Here is a 17,050-nt window from a genome sequence, read left to right on the forward strand (position 1 = left end):
AGCAAGGACAGGCCATTCATATGCAAAAGCCACTGCATGCAGCTTGGGTCGGATTGTGAATTGGATGAGGCAAGGTCTTAGGGAATCACCTGGGCAGAGAAAACAGAAATGGCTGCCAGTCAGCCCTGCAACTGGGAAGGTCCCAGCTTAGGAACAATGACTGCTGTTAGTACCTCTATATGGGAGAAAGCTGCCCCAGAGTTCCTGCCCTGATGCCAGACAGTCCAGTTTCTCCTCATATGTGTCTGTGTCTCTCAGAGCCTAGCCTGGCACTGGAGCTCAGAGGAAGTGGGAGCTTGTAAGTTGTTTGTGTGCTGGCCTTTTAGAAGATCAGTCTCTGTGTCACTGAGCCCCAACCCCCACTGGTTTTTACAGAACTTCCCATAGGGACTTCTTTCCCCAGCTCTGGGACCCTGGGCTGGGGGGTTTGGTGTGGGACTGGGACCCCTTTCACCTCCAGGCAGCCTCCGCAAAGACAATCTCCCTCCTAATTAAAAAAGCGGCCTTCTACCAGTCTCAGTGTGCTTTCTTCTTTACTTCTCTAGTTATTGGACTTCCATTCAGCCAGATTTCCAGCGCTTCTAGATGATGGTTATTCTGTAGTTTAGTTGTGATTTTGATGTGGTTGTGGGAGGCAGTGAGTACAGGCATTTTCCTACACTGCCATCTTGGTTCCCCATTCTTCTATCATCTTTTCTGAAAATTCACAGAGTATAGGTGAATTTCTTACAAAGATATAGACAGTTTAAAGAGTCAGAATGAGGTCCATTCTGAGTATAAACTCCACAAACTGGATTTCTGGGATCACAGGTCTATAATAATAAAAGCATAATATGCAAATCGACTGAATGGCCAAACAGCAGAATGACCATCTGGATGACCATGCTATGACACACACTGGGGCCAGACCAGCTAAGGCAGGTGCGATGCAACTGGTCAGGGGGCCCCGCTATTGCTCCATGATCGCCCCAAAGAGGGAGGCCCAGGCCACCAACCAGTGGGCTGCAGCGGGTGGGCAGGGCCTCCCTCTGCGGGGCAATCAATCACGGAGCCCTGCCATCAATCGCCCCACAGAGGGAGGCCCAGGCTACCTGTCTGGCAGTGCTGTGGCAGGTGAGCAGGGCCTCTCTCTGTGGGACAATTGATTGCAGGGCTCCCAGACTGTGAGAGGGCACAGGCCGGGCTGAGAGACCCCTCCCGAGTGCAGGAATTTCATGCACTGAGCCTCTAGTTTGATTATATTTATGTAACCAATGCTTTTGAAGATACTTATATAAACTTCTTGCCTCTGACATGAAAAGGATTTAATATTTACTAAACATTAAGAGTCCTCGAATGCTTTCCTCTTGCCTATTACAGAATCAGAGATCACTGAGAAGCAAGTGCCAGCTAAAGATCAAGGGGCTGCAACCTCCCTGGGAAACCCTGTTGCTCAGTCTTCAGGCTCTGAACCCCCGACTGTGTACCTAAAGGATGTCGTGTGTTACCTGTCCCTGCTGGAGACAGGGAGACCCCAGGATAAGCTAGAGTGTAAGTACTCACCCTGTCAAGGGCTTTCAGCATTTTCCTAGGAGAAGGTCGAGTGTCCTACGCATCGTTGTAAACATGCTGGAGATTGTTCTGGGACATGCTGGAGATTGTCCTGCCTCCATAGGGGAGGTTTTACTGCCTTGTCATCAGCAGTGATGTGAACATTTCCTAGAATCCACCCTGGGGCATAGGGCCTGGTATATAGAGAGTGGGAAGTGCATTCGAGACCTTGATATTGAGGGTCGGGATTTGGAAAGGAAAGGGATCTCCACAAGGGATCAAGACTCCCCTCCTTTGCTGGCAGGACTTCCCAAGAGCCTATAACCAGGAAGCTGCTGCCTCCTTTTAGTATATTTTTCAAGAGAAGATATTCAGTATCTGTCGTCCTTCCCCTATTCTGTGCCCAAGCAACTCTATAACTCTGAGAAATGTTGCTGTTTTCTCTTTGAGATCTAATCAGCTTCCATCTTGTTAAAGCTTGTTTACACTTTCACCCATCCCACCCCAAGTTTTTTGGCTTCTAGAGAAAGAGGTCTAGTTAATTAAGGCAGTTGAGCTGGGTTTCACACTACTACTAAAGTTGGTTTCAAAGATGTTCAGGAGGAAAATAATAGCTGGTGACGGAAAGGAAAGCCCACAGTGGCTGACAGTCTTGCAGATGACTCACTCCAGGAATGGTCTCACTGGCCTCCAAGAACCTACAGGAAAACTTTTTAAAACAGGTAGTGATAGGAACTTGTTTTAAAATACATGATATTGTTTTGACTTCTCTTAGGACCTTAACAGACATAAGGGGAAAACATACATATTATAGCAAAAGTAAAAATTCCAGCAATTAGCTCTAGCCAGTGTGGCACCAGCCCATGTACCCAAAGGGTCATAGGTTCAATTCCCGGTCAGGGCACATACGTAGGTTGCAGTTTTGATCCAGAGTCTGGGCACATACGGGGCAACTGATCAATGTTTCTCTCTCACATGAGTGTTTCTCTCTTTCTCTCTCCCTCACTCTTCCCCCCTCTCTAAAATCAATGAAAAGGAATATCCTTCAGTGAGGGTTAAAAAAAAATCCAGCAATTAATAAGACTAGTCAACAAACTTAAACATTAGCAAGGAAAAGTCTGACAAAGGTTAACCCTCGCCAAGAACAAAATGAAACAGTTTGCTCGTTAGCTGATCTTAAAATCAACTCCCATAGGTTTGAGGTGTTAACGGTTGCAAGTCTAAAGCGCTAATTTGGAAACAAATGTAGCAGCTTTCTCTTTCTTCTGGCTAATGTTAAAAGTGAAATGTCAAATTATTTTCACCATTCAGCAGATTTTGAATTTCAGGAATTATATTGTTCATAACTACCAAACAGGATGTGGCAGATGCTTCATATTAGTGGCTCTCAGACTCAGTCTTGTACTTCCAATAAAAAGAAACTGCATGTTTTAAAATTTTTACTAGAAAAAATTTTAAACATGGGTAAAAGTAGAGAGCACAATGACCTTAAATGTTCCTGTCAACCACCTTCAACAATTACCAGCTTATTGTCAATTTGGGTTTATTTATACCTCCCATTTATTCCCTCTGTCTCAGATTATTTTGAAACAAATTCCACACCTCATATAATTTAATCTGTAAATATTTCAGTATGTACCTCTAAAATATGAGTTTTTCTTATATATAACCACAACGTCATTATCACATCTAAAGACAATAATTCCTTACTATTACCAAACATTCCATCAGTATTCACATTTCCTCAATTATCTTATATATTTTACCTGAGTCAGGATCCAGGTAAGGTCCATACACTGCCATTGATCACTATGTCTCTTCAATCTCTTTTAATCTTTTGCTTATTTTTTTTTCCTTGCACTTTTCTGTTGCAGAAACTTGGTTGTTTGTCCTGTAGAGTTTTCTCTTTTTTTTAAATTAAACCAAATCAATTCAAATTCTCCTTTGGCCCTAGCTGGTTTGGCTCAGTGGATAGAGCATTGGCCTGTGGACTGAAGGGTCCCAGGTTCGATTCTGGTCAAGGGCACATGCTCGGGTTGCAGGCTCAATCCCCAGTGTGGGGCGTGCAGGAGGCAGCCAATCAGGGATTCTCATCCTTGATGTTTCTATCTCTCTCTTCCTCTCCCTTCTTCTCTAAAATCAATTAAAACATGTTTTAATTATCCTTTGATTTAAATAATTAAAAACAAGTTAAGCTTTTCTTTTTAACAACCAAACATGTATCCTACCTATCAATAAAAAGTAATACAGTAATACCAATAACTCTCATCACTGAACACTTTTTATTTGCTGAGCACTTTAAGTGCATTATCTCACTTTAACCTCTTACTGGTCCTAGAAGTTCTAGATAATTATTCTCATTTTACACGTAAGAAAACACAGAATGGTTAAACGACTTGTCCAAGGCCAGGCTGCTAAAAGATAGGATGCTTACTCACACTTTCTGCTTCTACTCTTCATGCACAGTAGGACCAGGAGAGCTCCGTGTTAGAGTTGCCCCATCCAGGGTCCGGGAGCAACATAGTGGGAGGTCTGTCCTTCTTTACATCATTCAATCATCTGTCTGGCGAGTCAGCTTCATATGCTAAGTGCCTCTGACCGGGACATTCTGAAGAGTCACAAGGAATCGAAAGCCCATTACCCTCCTTTACACAACTTAAACTCCAACCAGGGATGAACCACTGAACAAACAAGCTGCAGAAACATTAAAACACGTGAAAGGGAGTGATGACATGAGGGCAACTTAAGGAATGCTGTAACCTTGTGGGAGATCCAGAGTGTCTGTAGAGGGGTGCGGTGAGGGGGTCAGGGGTGGCTCACAGAGAAAGCAGGAAGAAGGGTGTTAAAGAATGAGAGGAAAATGAAGACATGTTCAGCTCTGTTCCCTACCCTGCTTACTTCTGAGACCACAGACAGATCTCTGTCTTTTAGATGAATAAAATGTAAGCTATCAGGTCCCATAAATGAACATTGTGTCCTTTGCTCCAATTTCTTTCCCAGATCTTCCTTATTCTATGTCACTGCTCTACTACTAGAACATGATAGAGTAAGTTTGTGATGGCATGTTGACATGCTATTCTTCTAGACAAAGAAATACAATAGATTCTATAATAGCAACTGCTTCATAGCATATGGAAGATTAAATGACCAATAATGATAAAGTGCCTTGTACCTATTAAATGCATATTTAAATGTTCCTTAACAAAATGAAATAAAAATAAATAACATCTGTTGAGTGCATTCTACATTTCAAGCATTGTAGAGTTGGCATATAATTTATATATTATTCCTCATTTTTAAAAATTTAGAACAAAGAGACTATTATAATCTCCATTTTACAGATGAAGAAAATGAGCCTGAATGACTTGACTCCCTAGAGGTGGTAGGGCAGAGCCAAGATTTGAATCTGCCTAACTCCACACCCTCCTGCATGCAACATGAGCAATGTTCTAACTATACTTCTGGTACCCCAGCCTCACCACCATCTGGGCATTTGCTCTGAGGTGTGTTCCAGTGATGCTGAAAGGTGTGAATGCCCTACAGGGAGTCACACTCATAACCTGGATCTCGGCTACAGGGTTATTGCTTAGGCAGTTCCAGAAGTCAGATGGCTTGGTTCTCCTCCCTCTCCCCTCTTCCCTGTAAGGAAGTCAGATTCTGTGCCTTTGGAGGGTGGGTGAGCTGGTTGCAACAGCCTTTGCCCTAGTGATAGTCAGAACTGATCTAAAAACTAGCAGCAACAGAGCCTGAGCCAGTCCCTGGTGCCTGGAGGACGCCACAAGCCTCATCTCTGTGTTTCTTGCAGTCATGTTTCGTCTCTATGATTCGGATGAAAACGGCCTCCTGGATCAAGCGGTAAGCTCTCAAAATACCCTTCCAAGAAAGGCTGGGGGAGAAGGGAACAGGTGGAGGAAGAGTCTGAAACTCTTTATGGGAGTTCTGTCTTTATAAGAATAGCCATGTCTCAATATGGGCTACAGAAATGAGTAGAATCCCCACCTTCATTCCCAAAGAGCCAGCTAGTAGGAGAGTGAACTCCAACTTGCCTTTTCATTCCGGAAGCCCAGGATTATAAAATCTTAGAATGAGGAGGTGCTTTAGTATCTTATCTAGTTTAATTCCCTAATGGGTTCAGAACTTCTCCCTGCAATTTCCTGCTGGAGTCCAGGAGCAGATGGGAGGAGGTAGGAAAGGCAGCAAGACCAGGGCAAGAGGGCAGGGGAAAGCAGGTAACTGCTGGTGCACTTCTGCATCACCATCACCTTCCTCTCATGAGGCTCTAGGAGTCTCATTCTGTCTCCTCGGAGCACATGATCCTATTTCATTGTACCTGGGAAAGCCTGAGGTTGGTCTCCCCTCCCTTCCCCACCCAATTCCCTCAGGAATAGACAGGGACAGGTCAGTGATCATGGAGTGAGAGGAAGGATAGAAAAGGAAGAAGACAGAGAGGGGAGATGGCAAATAGAGTCAGGCAGGCCTTGGCTTCATGACTGGCAACGTGAAAGGTGGAACTCCTTCACAGAAAGGCTCTGAGGTTGAGGCACATAGGGCTGAGTCAGAACAGAGGGAAGAAGAAAGGGAACAAGTTCACTAGACCAACTAAGTCATCTCAATTTCTTCCAGACTCCAGAGTGTCTTTGTGGGAGCCCTACGGCCACATTGCAATGCTGCAGTTTATGTCATGTGAGGGAACATGCATGTATTAACTATCTACTATGTGCCAGGCACTGTTCTAAATACTGTGTATATATCAGTGAGCCAACTCCAAAAAAAATACACAAACCTATGCCCTAATGAAGCTTTCATTTTAGTGCAAACTCACATAGTAAAATATGTGCTAGGAGAAAAATAAAGAGAAGGAAGTGTTGGAGGGAGCTGCTGTTTTAGCTGGAGGAGCCAGGAAGGTCTCCCTGAGGAGAAGGCATCTGAACAGAGACTTGAAGGAGGTGAGGGACTATAAGTCCTGGGAACACCTAAGTGCCTTCCAGGAGAGGGAACAGAGAGTGCAAAGGTCCTGAAGGGTGCCTGGAATGTTAGCAGATTAACTAGGAGCCCAGAGTGACTGTAGCAGAATGAATGAACAGGTGAGGTCAGAGTGAGTAAGCAATAGGAGATGAGATCAGAGAAGAAATGGGATAGGGGTAGAGGAAGTTTGCAAAGTATTATGAAGCCTTTTAGGTGATTGAAAGGGTTTACTTTTAACTCTGGATAAATGGAGAACCATTGGATATTTCGCACAGAGGAGTGACGTGGTTGACTTGGATTATAACAGGATCACTGTAGCTCCTGTGTTGTCTAGACTATAATGGCGCAAGTGGGGATACCAGGTGGGAGGTTATTGAAATCAGCAAGACAAGAAAGGATGGTAACTTGCACCAGGGTAGAAGCATTGCAGGTAGTAAGAAGTGGTTAGATTTCAGATGTATTTGGAGAATAACATCACATGACTAAAGCAGTCTCAAAAGAGTTACCTGATTCAACTTCCCACTGAGAATCCCTGGCAGCTGGGCGCCCAGCCTCTTTGTGATCATTCCCAGTACTGGAGAGTTCAACCACTGCCTTAACACAAGCCACTCCACCTCTGAGAGTGACTCAGCGAGGCTTCCTTCCTACACAAAAGGCACCTCTGGTCTGCTGGGGAAGCTTTTACCATGAAACTTGCTTCTGTTTCCCCTCTCCCTTTCCCAACCCAGCAGTGAAGCCAAAATAAGCCAGCCCTCAACAAATCCCTCCTGATACCCATTGGCTTGCTTCTGGCCTCTGTAGCTGACCAGGACAGCTGATCAGTGGATATCGATTCTACACAATCAGCCTTCAAGTATTTGAAGGTACTATCACATCTCCTGTAAAATGTCCCCCAAGCTCAGACTTCCCCATCCTCATACTTACTCAGAGGCAGGCTTAAACATGCACTCTGGTCAAGCTCTGGTTTGTCAATGCCATTTTAAAACATGACTCGTTAATCATCCACACAGGTGGCCTAACCAGGGTAGACATCAGATCAGCCAGTTCTTCCTGGAAATGCCCACCCGTTCACACAGTTCAAGGCTGAGTCTAATTCTCATTCCTGAGTCACATTGTTTACTGGTTAAATTTTAGTCCCAACTAGATTCACAAGCTCTTTTCCATGGAAACTTCTGTACAACCCTGTCCTCACCTTTCTGCCTGCTTCCTCCCCCATATACCACCTCATCTGCAGTTTTGAAATGAATTATATTTTTTAATTTGAATGAAATACAATTTTAAAATTCCTGTTGCTTTTTTGCTTGCTTGTTTTGAGCCAGCATTCTACCTGGTGGAGGTAACACTTGTGAACCTTGTTTCAGTTCACCGATGTGTCTCCCCACATTGATCTCACTATTAACATCTTAGATTGTGCCCAAGAGATGCAAATGCCTCCTTGGCCTAGCGTATTTCAGTGAGACGCTGAGCGCCCTGACTCCTTAGCATACAACAATTATGTGAGGTTTCAGATAGAGCTGGCCTAAGTAGCAAGTGAAAAGCTCACTCACCAGGCCGATGAACCCCTCATGAATTTCCTGTTCACAGAGTCCTGAGTTCAGGGCTGGACATGACACAAAGGAAATAGAGGCGATGCCAAAAGGATCTAAATCATAGTATCTGAACTAGGAACCCACACAGAGGCCCTACATCCACTTGACACTGACCTCTGAGGGGTATAGGTGGATTCCAAGTCAGTAAAGCTGTGGGAATGAGGAGTGACTAAAGAGTGGGGAGAGACCGCTTTGGTTTGTAAGCATGTGAGAGAGTTGAGATCACAAAGAAGGAGAAAACAGGAGTGCTTCCTATGATCTCTAAGTCAAAGCCCAGACTAGGGGAAGGAAGGTGAGTCCGGATGGGTCCAAGGAGGTCAGTGTCCAGAGAGCTTTCAGCATACCTCTGGCTTAGCCGTCTTCTGTGCTTCTTGTGAGCATCTACTCTCCACTGAACTTTGTGATCAAGGCAGAATAAAGAGCAGAAACAAGTAGCGAGCTCCCCGTGAAATGCCAGGATATTATACCAGCTGCTTCCCGTGTTCTGCCCTGCCCGTCTTCCCACAGGGTTTGATGTTGAGCCTTGCTCTTAAAAACACATCTTCACTTGGTTTCTCGCCTTGATGTTTTCTAGGAGATGGATCGTATTGTCAACCAGATGCTGCACATTGCTCAGTATCTTGAGTGGGATCCCACGGAGCTAAGGCCTGTGAGTTTCTGGAAACATGGGGTGACTTCAAAGAGAAAAGCGGGACACCCTCAGGAGAAAAATGGGCAGGATCTCCCAGACTCATTCTGCTACAGGCAGCTTCTCGGGGGTCCTACATCTTGACCTCCCACTTTAATGATAGGAAAAACTATAGGCAGCAGAGGGAAATGTAAATATAATTCAAATAATAATTACCTCTGACCTTTTTCCCAGAGCTAAACTTTTATAACAAGAGCTCATAGATCAAAGAATTTAGAGCTAGAATGAATTTTAAAGATTTTTCCTTCATCACCAGGCAATAATAATTTTTTATATAAATGTACATTCTATATACCTTTTCTCTAGTCCCCACTACAGTGCTGCGTACATAGCAATATTATTTCCATTCCACAGATGAGCAAAGTAGGACCCAGAGAGTCAGGTGGCTGGTTTGCCCAAGGCTGCTCAGTCGGGGCAGGCAGAGCGGGGCTTGGAGCTCTGGTCTCCTCACCCCCATTTGCTTCCTCACTGCTCTACTCCCTGTGAATCAGAATGGAAGGGGGAAAAACACAAGCCAGACTATGCAGAACAAAAGAGAAATAAGAGGGCAGTGGGGGCAGAGAAGTCAAGGATGAAAGTGGACAATTGCTGCTGTGTGGATTCCGCAGATATTGAAGGAGATGTTGCAAGGGATGGACTACGACCAGGACGGCTTTGTGTCTCTACAGGAATGGGTCCACGGAGGGATGACCACCATCCCATTGCTGGTCCTCCTGGGCATGGACGACTCTGTAAGTCAGCAAACCTGAGTTCAGATCTCTTACCTTTCAGGAACATCAAGCTCTATGTGGAAGTTCATATCTACACATCACCTTGGCTTCTGCCCCAATGGACAAACCATATGCTCTAGGCCAGCCTCGAAGACCTCTCTTTTACCTATTAGTGACTGAAATATATTCATTCATTTGACAGCATGTACTAAATTATTAGTAAATAAAGATATTGTTCTGAGCTCTGTGAAGGGACACAGATATTCACCCACCAGAAGGTTATAAAATCAAAGGCAAAAAAAAAAAAATTCAAGGAAGAATTCCATCTTTTCCACGAACTAGGTTGAAAAATGCTATGAGAGTTGGGAAAGGAAGGAAGAGAAGGAGAAAGGGAAGGGAAAATTACTGATCTATTGTGAGGCAGAGGACAATCAAAACAACCAGATAAGGTAGGTATTCCCTCCCCCTAATTTATACAAATGGAAAGCTGAAATTCTTAGCCTAAGGAGCAAAGAGAGGCGTCAGAATGTATTTGTACTTGGCTCCAAAGATACTTCACTTTCTAAGGACCCACACTTAGGAGTGAGACCTGTGGGAAGAAATATCAGAGGATGTTTGCTCTGGTCCTGAAGGATGTATGGGATTTTGATATCCTGTTGTTGAGATAAAGGTCAAGTGGAAGGACCTAGGAGGATGTTTGCTCTGCTTCCCAAGGATGGATATGATTCAGTGGTAGAAGATGATAGAAGAGAGAGTTTGTGGCCAAGAGAATAGCTTGATCAAAGACACAAATGAAAGAAAGTTCAAGATGTTTTAGAAAAACCTCCCAGCAGGATCAGAGTAGGGGATACATGTAGAGGCTTCATGAAAAATCATTGGTTATATATGCCTCACCTGACCTAGTCAGTCACTGCATTTTCTGCTTATTTACCAAGTGAAAGTAACTTTCATGCACGAGCTAAAAGTACAAATTGTGCCTTCGAATCATTTGCCAGGACAGTCACATAGGTTGTGTGATAGCACCTCTTTGAAATTCTGAAGTGTCATACAGAGGAACAGAACAGGAAACTTTCAGCTGGGTGGGCCTCCAAGTGCTGTGGTTGCCTGTACTGTCTCTGTAGGACAGTTCTGCAACTCAGGACTGAAGCTGAGCCTTCATTTCCAATATTCAAGAGCTAAGAATCCTGCAGTCATGTCCTGGCATGTGCAGCTCTTTCCAAGGGCTATGCAGAAATTCAGGAACCAGGATCTGGACAACTGCCTTTATATTCCTTAGAATCCTAGGCAGTCAGAGCTGGAGAAGACCTTGGTGATCCTTTATCTGTCCCCTTCACTTTGCAAACCGAGGGACCAAGCACACACAGACAGTTACTACCAGGTACCATCCTCCATATTCAGGAACAGCAGACCTCTCGTCCAATGATCCCTTACCAAGAACCTATTAAGTGCAAGAACCTATGTGAGCTAGGATTCGGCAGGGGGGTGGGGGGGGGGCACTCAGATAAGTAAGATCAACTTCCTGCTATCAATCCTCAAGATCATACCTGAGTCAGAATGGAAGTTCTACTTAGGTGCTGTTCCAACATATCTGTGTGTTTGGTTTAATGGGTGTTAACATTGTTTTTTCACTAAATATGGAAATAGAGATGGGGCATTTTAATCATAAGAAACCAACATCTCTTTTTGATTTCCTATTTTGAGCTTGCTGACTCCAAAGTGCCACCAACTCTTCACACGGAGGGGACCCACTGTTTTATGGCTAGAGGAGGGATAGACAGACCATTTTCCCTGCTGTCTCTTCCCAAAGCCAAGTCAGCTTTATAGAAAACCAACTGTATATCAAGAAAGTGGCAAACAAAGAACAAGTGTAAATTTAGTTTTTGTTAATCAAAAGTGTTATGCACTTATTTTTAAATACACACTAAATTGTACCTTTCTACATTTAATATTAGGGGTTCAGAGAAAGCATTCCTACGTGTCTTAAAAGTCACAGTGCTTATTTGGCTTTTTCAAAACCTACATGGGGCCCCTGATAAGTCTGGGGATCTCTGAATGCAATATGTGCCAAGCAGTCTGTCTCCCCGTGAAATTGCAGCAGCGGCAGAAAGCCTGGCATGCAAGAGGAAGGTTACTCCCACATCCTGCAGCTGCCAATGTGCAGAAATGAAAGAGCCACATGATGGCGCTGTAGCCCAAGCGGAAATGTTACTTTATTCTATTCCCTTTGCTTCTTACTGCAAATCTATGAAAACAGTACCTGATTTAGCTAATAAAGGTATTTCTGAGATAAAAGTGACAGTCCTTTGGGTCTGCTGAGCTGTAGTTTCCTTCATAAAGAAAAATCGTGGTATGTGGAGAAAGGGGGAAAGATGGAAGGAGGACAGGCTCTGGTGCCAGTAAGAGCCCCAATTTGACTACTGATTCAGTCACTTATTATTTGTGTCGTCTTGGGATATTTATGTAACTTCTCTGAGTCTCCATTTCTTCATTCCCAGAACAGGCATTAATCTACCTCCTTACACATAAGAAAACACTTTACTTATCTTTGTGTCCCTTACTGTCCAGCACAGAGTAGGAACTTAATAAGTTTTAATTGTGGGACACTGGATTAGAAGCTTTATTTATAGAAACCATTAGATATAAAGGCTGTAATTCTGTAAACTCTGGTCTTGGAAGAAGCAGGGTGTTGAGGTGGTGAGAAGAAATGAGCTGGCCCGAGGGGAACCCCGCATTTGGAAACCCATACAGGCTCTTCTAGAGACCGTTAGCAGAAGACTTGGCATAGAAATGGATTTGATTGCCGTGACCAGTGCAAACCAGAGGGGCCCAAAAGTAAGAGCTGGGTTTGAGTCCGGCATGCTGGATTCTGTGTACCTGACTGTCAGTTCTCACTGCCTTACTAGGGTGCTTTATTCTACCCTACGCACCAGCCCAGGAGTGATGCTCTTTTGATGGAGCCTCTAAGAAAGGTTCGGGGACAGCAGGCGTGGAGGGATGTCCCTGAAGCCACAGCTTACAACAAGGCTGTGCTACCAGGGGCTAGAGGTAGGAGCTTTGCTGTCCAGGGAAGGTGTGTGATTGTGTGATGCTTGGCTTATATAGCAGGTAAGGATGAATTCGCTTCTGAGCCAAGTCCGACTATCTCTTGACTATTTTATCTGTGTCAAGAAAGTTGATGAGAGGGTGCATTGTTTTTACTAAACTACTTTTTTCTGATTATAAAACTAGTACATGCCAATTATAGAAAGTTTAGAAAATACAAAGGAAAATAAAAATTAGAGACTAAAATGAATTCATGGTGCTTCCAGCTGTATCGAGCCTGTTAACAGTTTGGTGAAATTTTTCCCCACCAGAAAGATCTTACTATATAAAACTGAGATTATAATAGGTCCTCAAATTTACATTCTGCTTTTCACTTAGTGCTGTGTCAGGAGCACATTCTCACACCATTAGACATTCTTTTTTTTTTAAAATATACTTTATTGATTTTTTTACAGAGAGGAAGGGAGAGGGATAGAGAGTCAGAAACATTGATGAGAGAGAAAGATCGATCAGCTGCCTTCTGCACACCCACTACTGGGGATGTGCCCACAACCAAGGTACATGACCTTGACCGGAATCGAACCTGGGACCCTTCAGTCCGCAGGCCGACGCTCTATCCACGGAGCCAAACCAGCCAGGGCTAGACATTCTTATAAGTATCTTTTTGATGGCCACTTAACCTTTAATCACATGGCTCTACCACAACTAACCTTTCGGTAACTTTGATACCTTTAGGATATTCCAGTTTTGAATTATTTTAAATAAATAATGCAGAGTTAAACATCTGACAGAGCACAGAAATGCTCATCTTTCCTTCAAAACTGACTTTTTAGGAATGAATCCAAGAAAGAAAATTTGTACCATGGTAAGTCAATGGTTATAAACATTTAAAGGATCACAGATAGATGGATAGATAGATAGATAGATAGATAGATAGATTGTTTGGATTTACACTTCCACCAGCCAAGTAGAAGAGGGCTTGTGTTATCCCACACACACATACTCCTGCTCAGATAGTCTTAATTTTTAATACTTGCTCATTTTAGAAAACACACACAGACAAGAACTTAGTTTTGATTTCCATTTTTTAATAGTCAGTAAAATAAATGTATATCTTGTCTTCCAAATATGAGAAGAGAGTCTTTTGCGAAGCAAAAGGATAGAACAGGAGGCAGGCCCAGGCTTCTGCTAGCTTAGGGCTGCCTGCTCCGAGTCCCATTCCTTCTCTATTCCCATAGGGCTCCAAGGGGGATGGCAGGCACGCCTGGACCATGAAGCATTTCAAGAAACCAACCTACTGCAACTTCTGCCACGTCATGCTGATGGGCGTGAGGAAGCAAGGCCTGTGCTGCACGTGTGAGTAAACGTCCTTCAGACCCCCTTCCCCAGGAACTGTCTTGCTCTGCACGTGGTTGAGCCATTCCAGAAAAAGTCTATGTATTTCTGCTTCCTAGCTCGAGGGACCTCCCATATTTGTTCCACAGCAGGGAATGAAGCAAGACCTCCATGTCCTATTTTTCTTCTACCCAAGTCAAATGGTTAAGTAGTGTCCCATTGTTGGAGTCCCATCATGGGCCATAGGTCCCCCTGCCCCCCGAAAAAAAGTTATTAAGGCTCACATATAAGTAAAAAGTATTTCATACTAAGTTCACTTGGGTTTTGCTAGTGAATATTTTGGGTGGCCAGAAGAACCTGGGTGTGTTTTTTTATTAACAAGCAACATGAAACTGTATTTGTAAATGCAGTGGAAATGAAAACTATCCATTTGTTTCACTTTATAATCCATTTAGTAAAGTCAAATGGGAGAAGAGAAAAAACCAGGGAAGGGAAAAAGTAGGAAGGGAGACTGGGAAGGAGACAGAAAAGAGAGATGGAGGGAAGGAAGACAGAGGGCTGATGTTAGTTAGAAAGGTGGTAACTCAGGGAACAGGAGATGGGAGGGGCTGCCCTGAGAAGGCTTTGTGGGTCAGAGTATGTGGGTGCAGAGTCCTGCCAATCACCTCACAATGCAGACAGGTCTGAACCCACCAGAGACTGGGGAGCTGCTGCTGCAGGCAGGGCCCTTGGGTGCAGTCCACATCATCGGAGCAGTTCTTCTGAACATGTACATATGAGCTAGGCAGCAGGTGACCTCTGCCACAACAGCCATTTTGACAGAGTTGGGGCCAATGTCCAGGAAGAGCATCAGCAGGTGTAAGAAGGAGTCTGCCAGTGTTTCCAGCACCCATTCAAATCCAGCTCTCACCACTTCTGAGAGACCCCATCTCCTTCCTATCAGGTTCCAGGTCTGTGGGCCCCTTCTGATTGCATAGCAATCAGTGTAGTAACAACAGTGATGGTGATAATAATTTGTGGAATAGCTATTCTGACCAGACACATGGTGCTTTATACAAAGTATCTCATTTAATGAGATAGGTCCAGAGACATAGAAGCATGGAACAGACTGTGGAATCTCAGAGGGAAGGCAGAGGTGGGTGGGTGTGTGTGTGCGAAGAGATGAACAAAGAACTAGTATGCATATATGCATAACTCATGGATACAGACAATAGGGTGGTGAAGGCCTGGGCTGAGGGGTGGGGGCTGGCTAGATGGGGTCAATGGGGGGGGGGGGGAAAGGGGAACATATGTAATACCTTCAACAATAAAGATTTAATTTTAAGAAATGATTTTTAAAAACCACAAAGTATCTCATTTAATGCTGCAAAAGTCCTGTAAAGAGAAAGAGAGGCAATTTTATTCCCATTTTGTAGAAAACCCTGAATTTCAGAGATGTGGAAAACTTACCCAAGGTCATGAGGGTCGTTACAAATGGCAGAGACAGAGTTCAGGGCCACCTATTCCAGTTAGGAAGACCCCTGGCCTTCTGCCCACCTGCAGCATTCCCAACACACAATACTGTGGTGCTGGCATAGCGAGGAGGATGACTCCTCCCCTCCCCTTAAGTGGAAAGTGCTTTTCAGTGCCATGTTTTCACCCCAAATTCACTGCCCAAGTGTGGCAGGGTGGAGAGTGCAGGAGCATGTCTGGGAGGTAACCGTGGACTCTCTTCTCAAAGAACAACTGGAGACTGCTTGAATTTCCATTAGGCAAGGCCGGCTCCATACGTCCCCTGCCCCTGACTGGTCACCTAGTCAGACTCATCTGGAGTGTGGAGGGCTGGCTGGACCTTTCCTACATGGTCACTCACGAGTACTTGCCTTACTTTTTTTTTCCAGACTGTAAATATACCGTCCACGAACGCTGTGTATCCAAAAACATTCCTGGCTGTGTCAAAACGTACTCAAGAACCAAAAGGGGCAGCGAGGTTGGTGACACCTATTGCCTTGTCCTACTGCATGCCGTGTCCCAGGCTACATGTCCATCACCAGATTCCTGGGCAGGAAGGGGCTTTGGGCGCTTTATCCAGTCCCTTCTCTGCCCCGAGGACCACCCTTAAACCATCTTGTTCATCCATCAATCCATTCAGCATCTCCCTGGTCCCCACCATGTGCCAGGCACTCTGCTAAGGAGTATGCAGCTTATAAGGTGGCCTTCGGCCTGCTGGAGAACTGTGCCATCTAGTGGGAGAGAGACAGGAGCAGAAGCAAAGCATGAGGTAATGAGATGAACAGTAGCGATTGTGTGGGACGTACAGTTGAGGTACCGAGGAGGAGGCCAGGGGAGGTTTCACAAAGGAGATGGCATTTGAGTTGTACCTTGAACCTTGAACCTTGTACCTTGTACTTTGACTTCATAAGGCATCAAGGTGGACCAGGCACATGGCTTATTCTGAGGTCTGTACCTGTTTGCCTGGCTGGAACAGAGGATGCTTAAAGGGCAGTGGCAGGAGCTGTGCTCTGACAGTGAGATCCAGCCTGGGGAGGTCTGTGAGGCCAGCTGAGGAGTTGGGAAGGAGTTTCGTGAGGGGACATTGAAGAGCTTTGAGCATGAGATCATTGGGTTTGCAAATTAGGTTAATTGCTCTGACCATGGTGCAGGAAAGAGATCTGAGGCAGAAAACCTCTTCCAACAGTTTGGGCAAGAGGCAGTGCTGCACTGAGGGCCTGACTGGGGTGGGGTCTGCACTCACCTGCTATGCTGACGTGTCCGCAGTAGCACAGTGGTGGCTGTGTCTTGCTGAGAGTCTTCGCCAGCCATGCCAGTTGTTGAGTACTTTGACTATCCAACTGGCTCACGTAAAGAGAAGATGAAGGGAGAGTTTGAGAGATAATTTGGAGGTACTACCACTAGGGCTTGGAAATGGAGAGAAGAGAAGAGGTCAGGAATGGCTCCCAGGTTTCTAACTTGGCTGTTGTGGTGCCATTCATCGAATCTGGAAATGGACTCTTAAAATTAGCAGGGAAAGGACACTCTTGGGTTCCTGCATGGAAGATTCCAATGAGAAATCTGAGTCAGGAGATGCTTAGCAGGTGGGAGTGATATCCAGCCCTCCCCACAGAACTCCAAGAGAGAAGGGCGCCTCCCAGGACACACATGCATGCCCCATGAGACACCGCATGGCCTCTTGTCTACTTCTGCACCACACG

The 17,050-nt window shown here is 44.8% G+C and overlaps 1 protein-coding gene across 7 annotated transcripts in view; it reads left to right on the top strand.

The window, feature by feature from the left end:
* The window catches only part of DGKG (diacylglycerol kinase gamma), a 200,826-nt gene that overhangs the window by 62,291 nt on the left and 121,485 nt on the right, over positions 1-17,050 (top strand). For 6 of the 7 annotated variants that reach the window (XM_070406629.1, XM_070406632.1, XM_070406630.1 and 3 more), the window contains exons 6-11: positions 1,360-1,530; positions 5,336-5,385; positions 8,659-8,733; positions 9,381-9,503; positions 13,763-13,880; positions 15,740-15,828. In XM_070406629.1, the coding sequence (XP_070262730.1) occupies positions 1,360-1,530; positions 5,336-5,385; positions 8,659-8,733; positions 9,381-9,503; positions 13,763-13,880; positions 15,740-15,828 (626 nt within the window). The remainder of the gene's footprint in view (positions 1-1,359; positions 1,531-5,335; positions 5,386-8,658; positions 8,734-9,380; positions 9,504-13,762; positions 13,881-15,739; positions 15,829-17,050) is intronic. The other variant, XM_070406628.1, reaches the window with a different exon arrangement.

Source organism: Myotis yumanensis, unplaced genomic scaffold, assembly GCF_028538775.1.
Source record: "Myotis yumanensis isolate MYYU_CA2020_CCGP unplaced genomic scaffold, mMyoYum1.0.hap1 SCAF_2, whole genome shotgun sequence".
NCBI lineage: Eukaryota > Metazoa > Chordata > Mammalia > Chiroptera > Vespertilionidae > Myotis > Myotis yumanensis.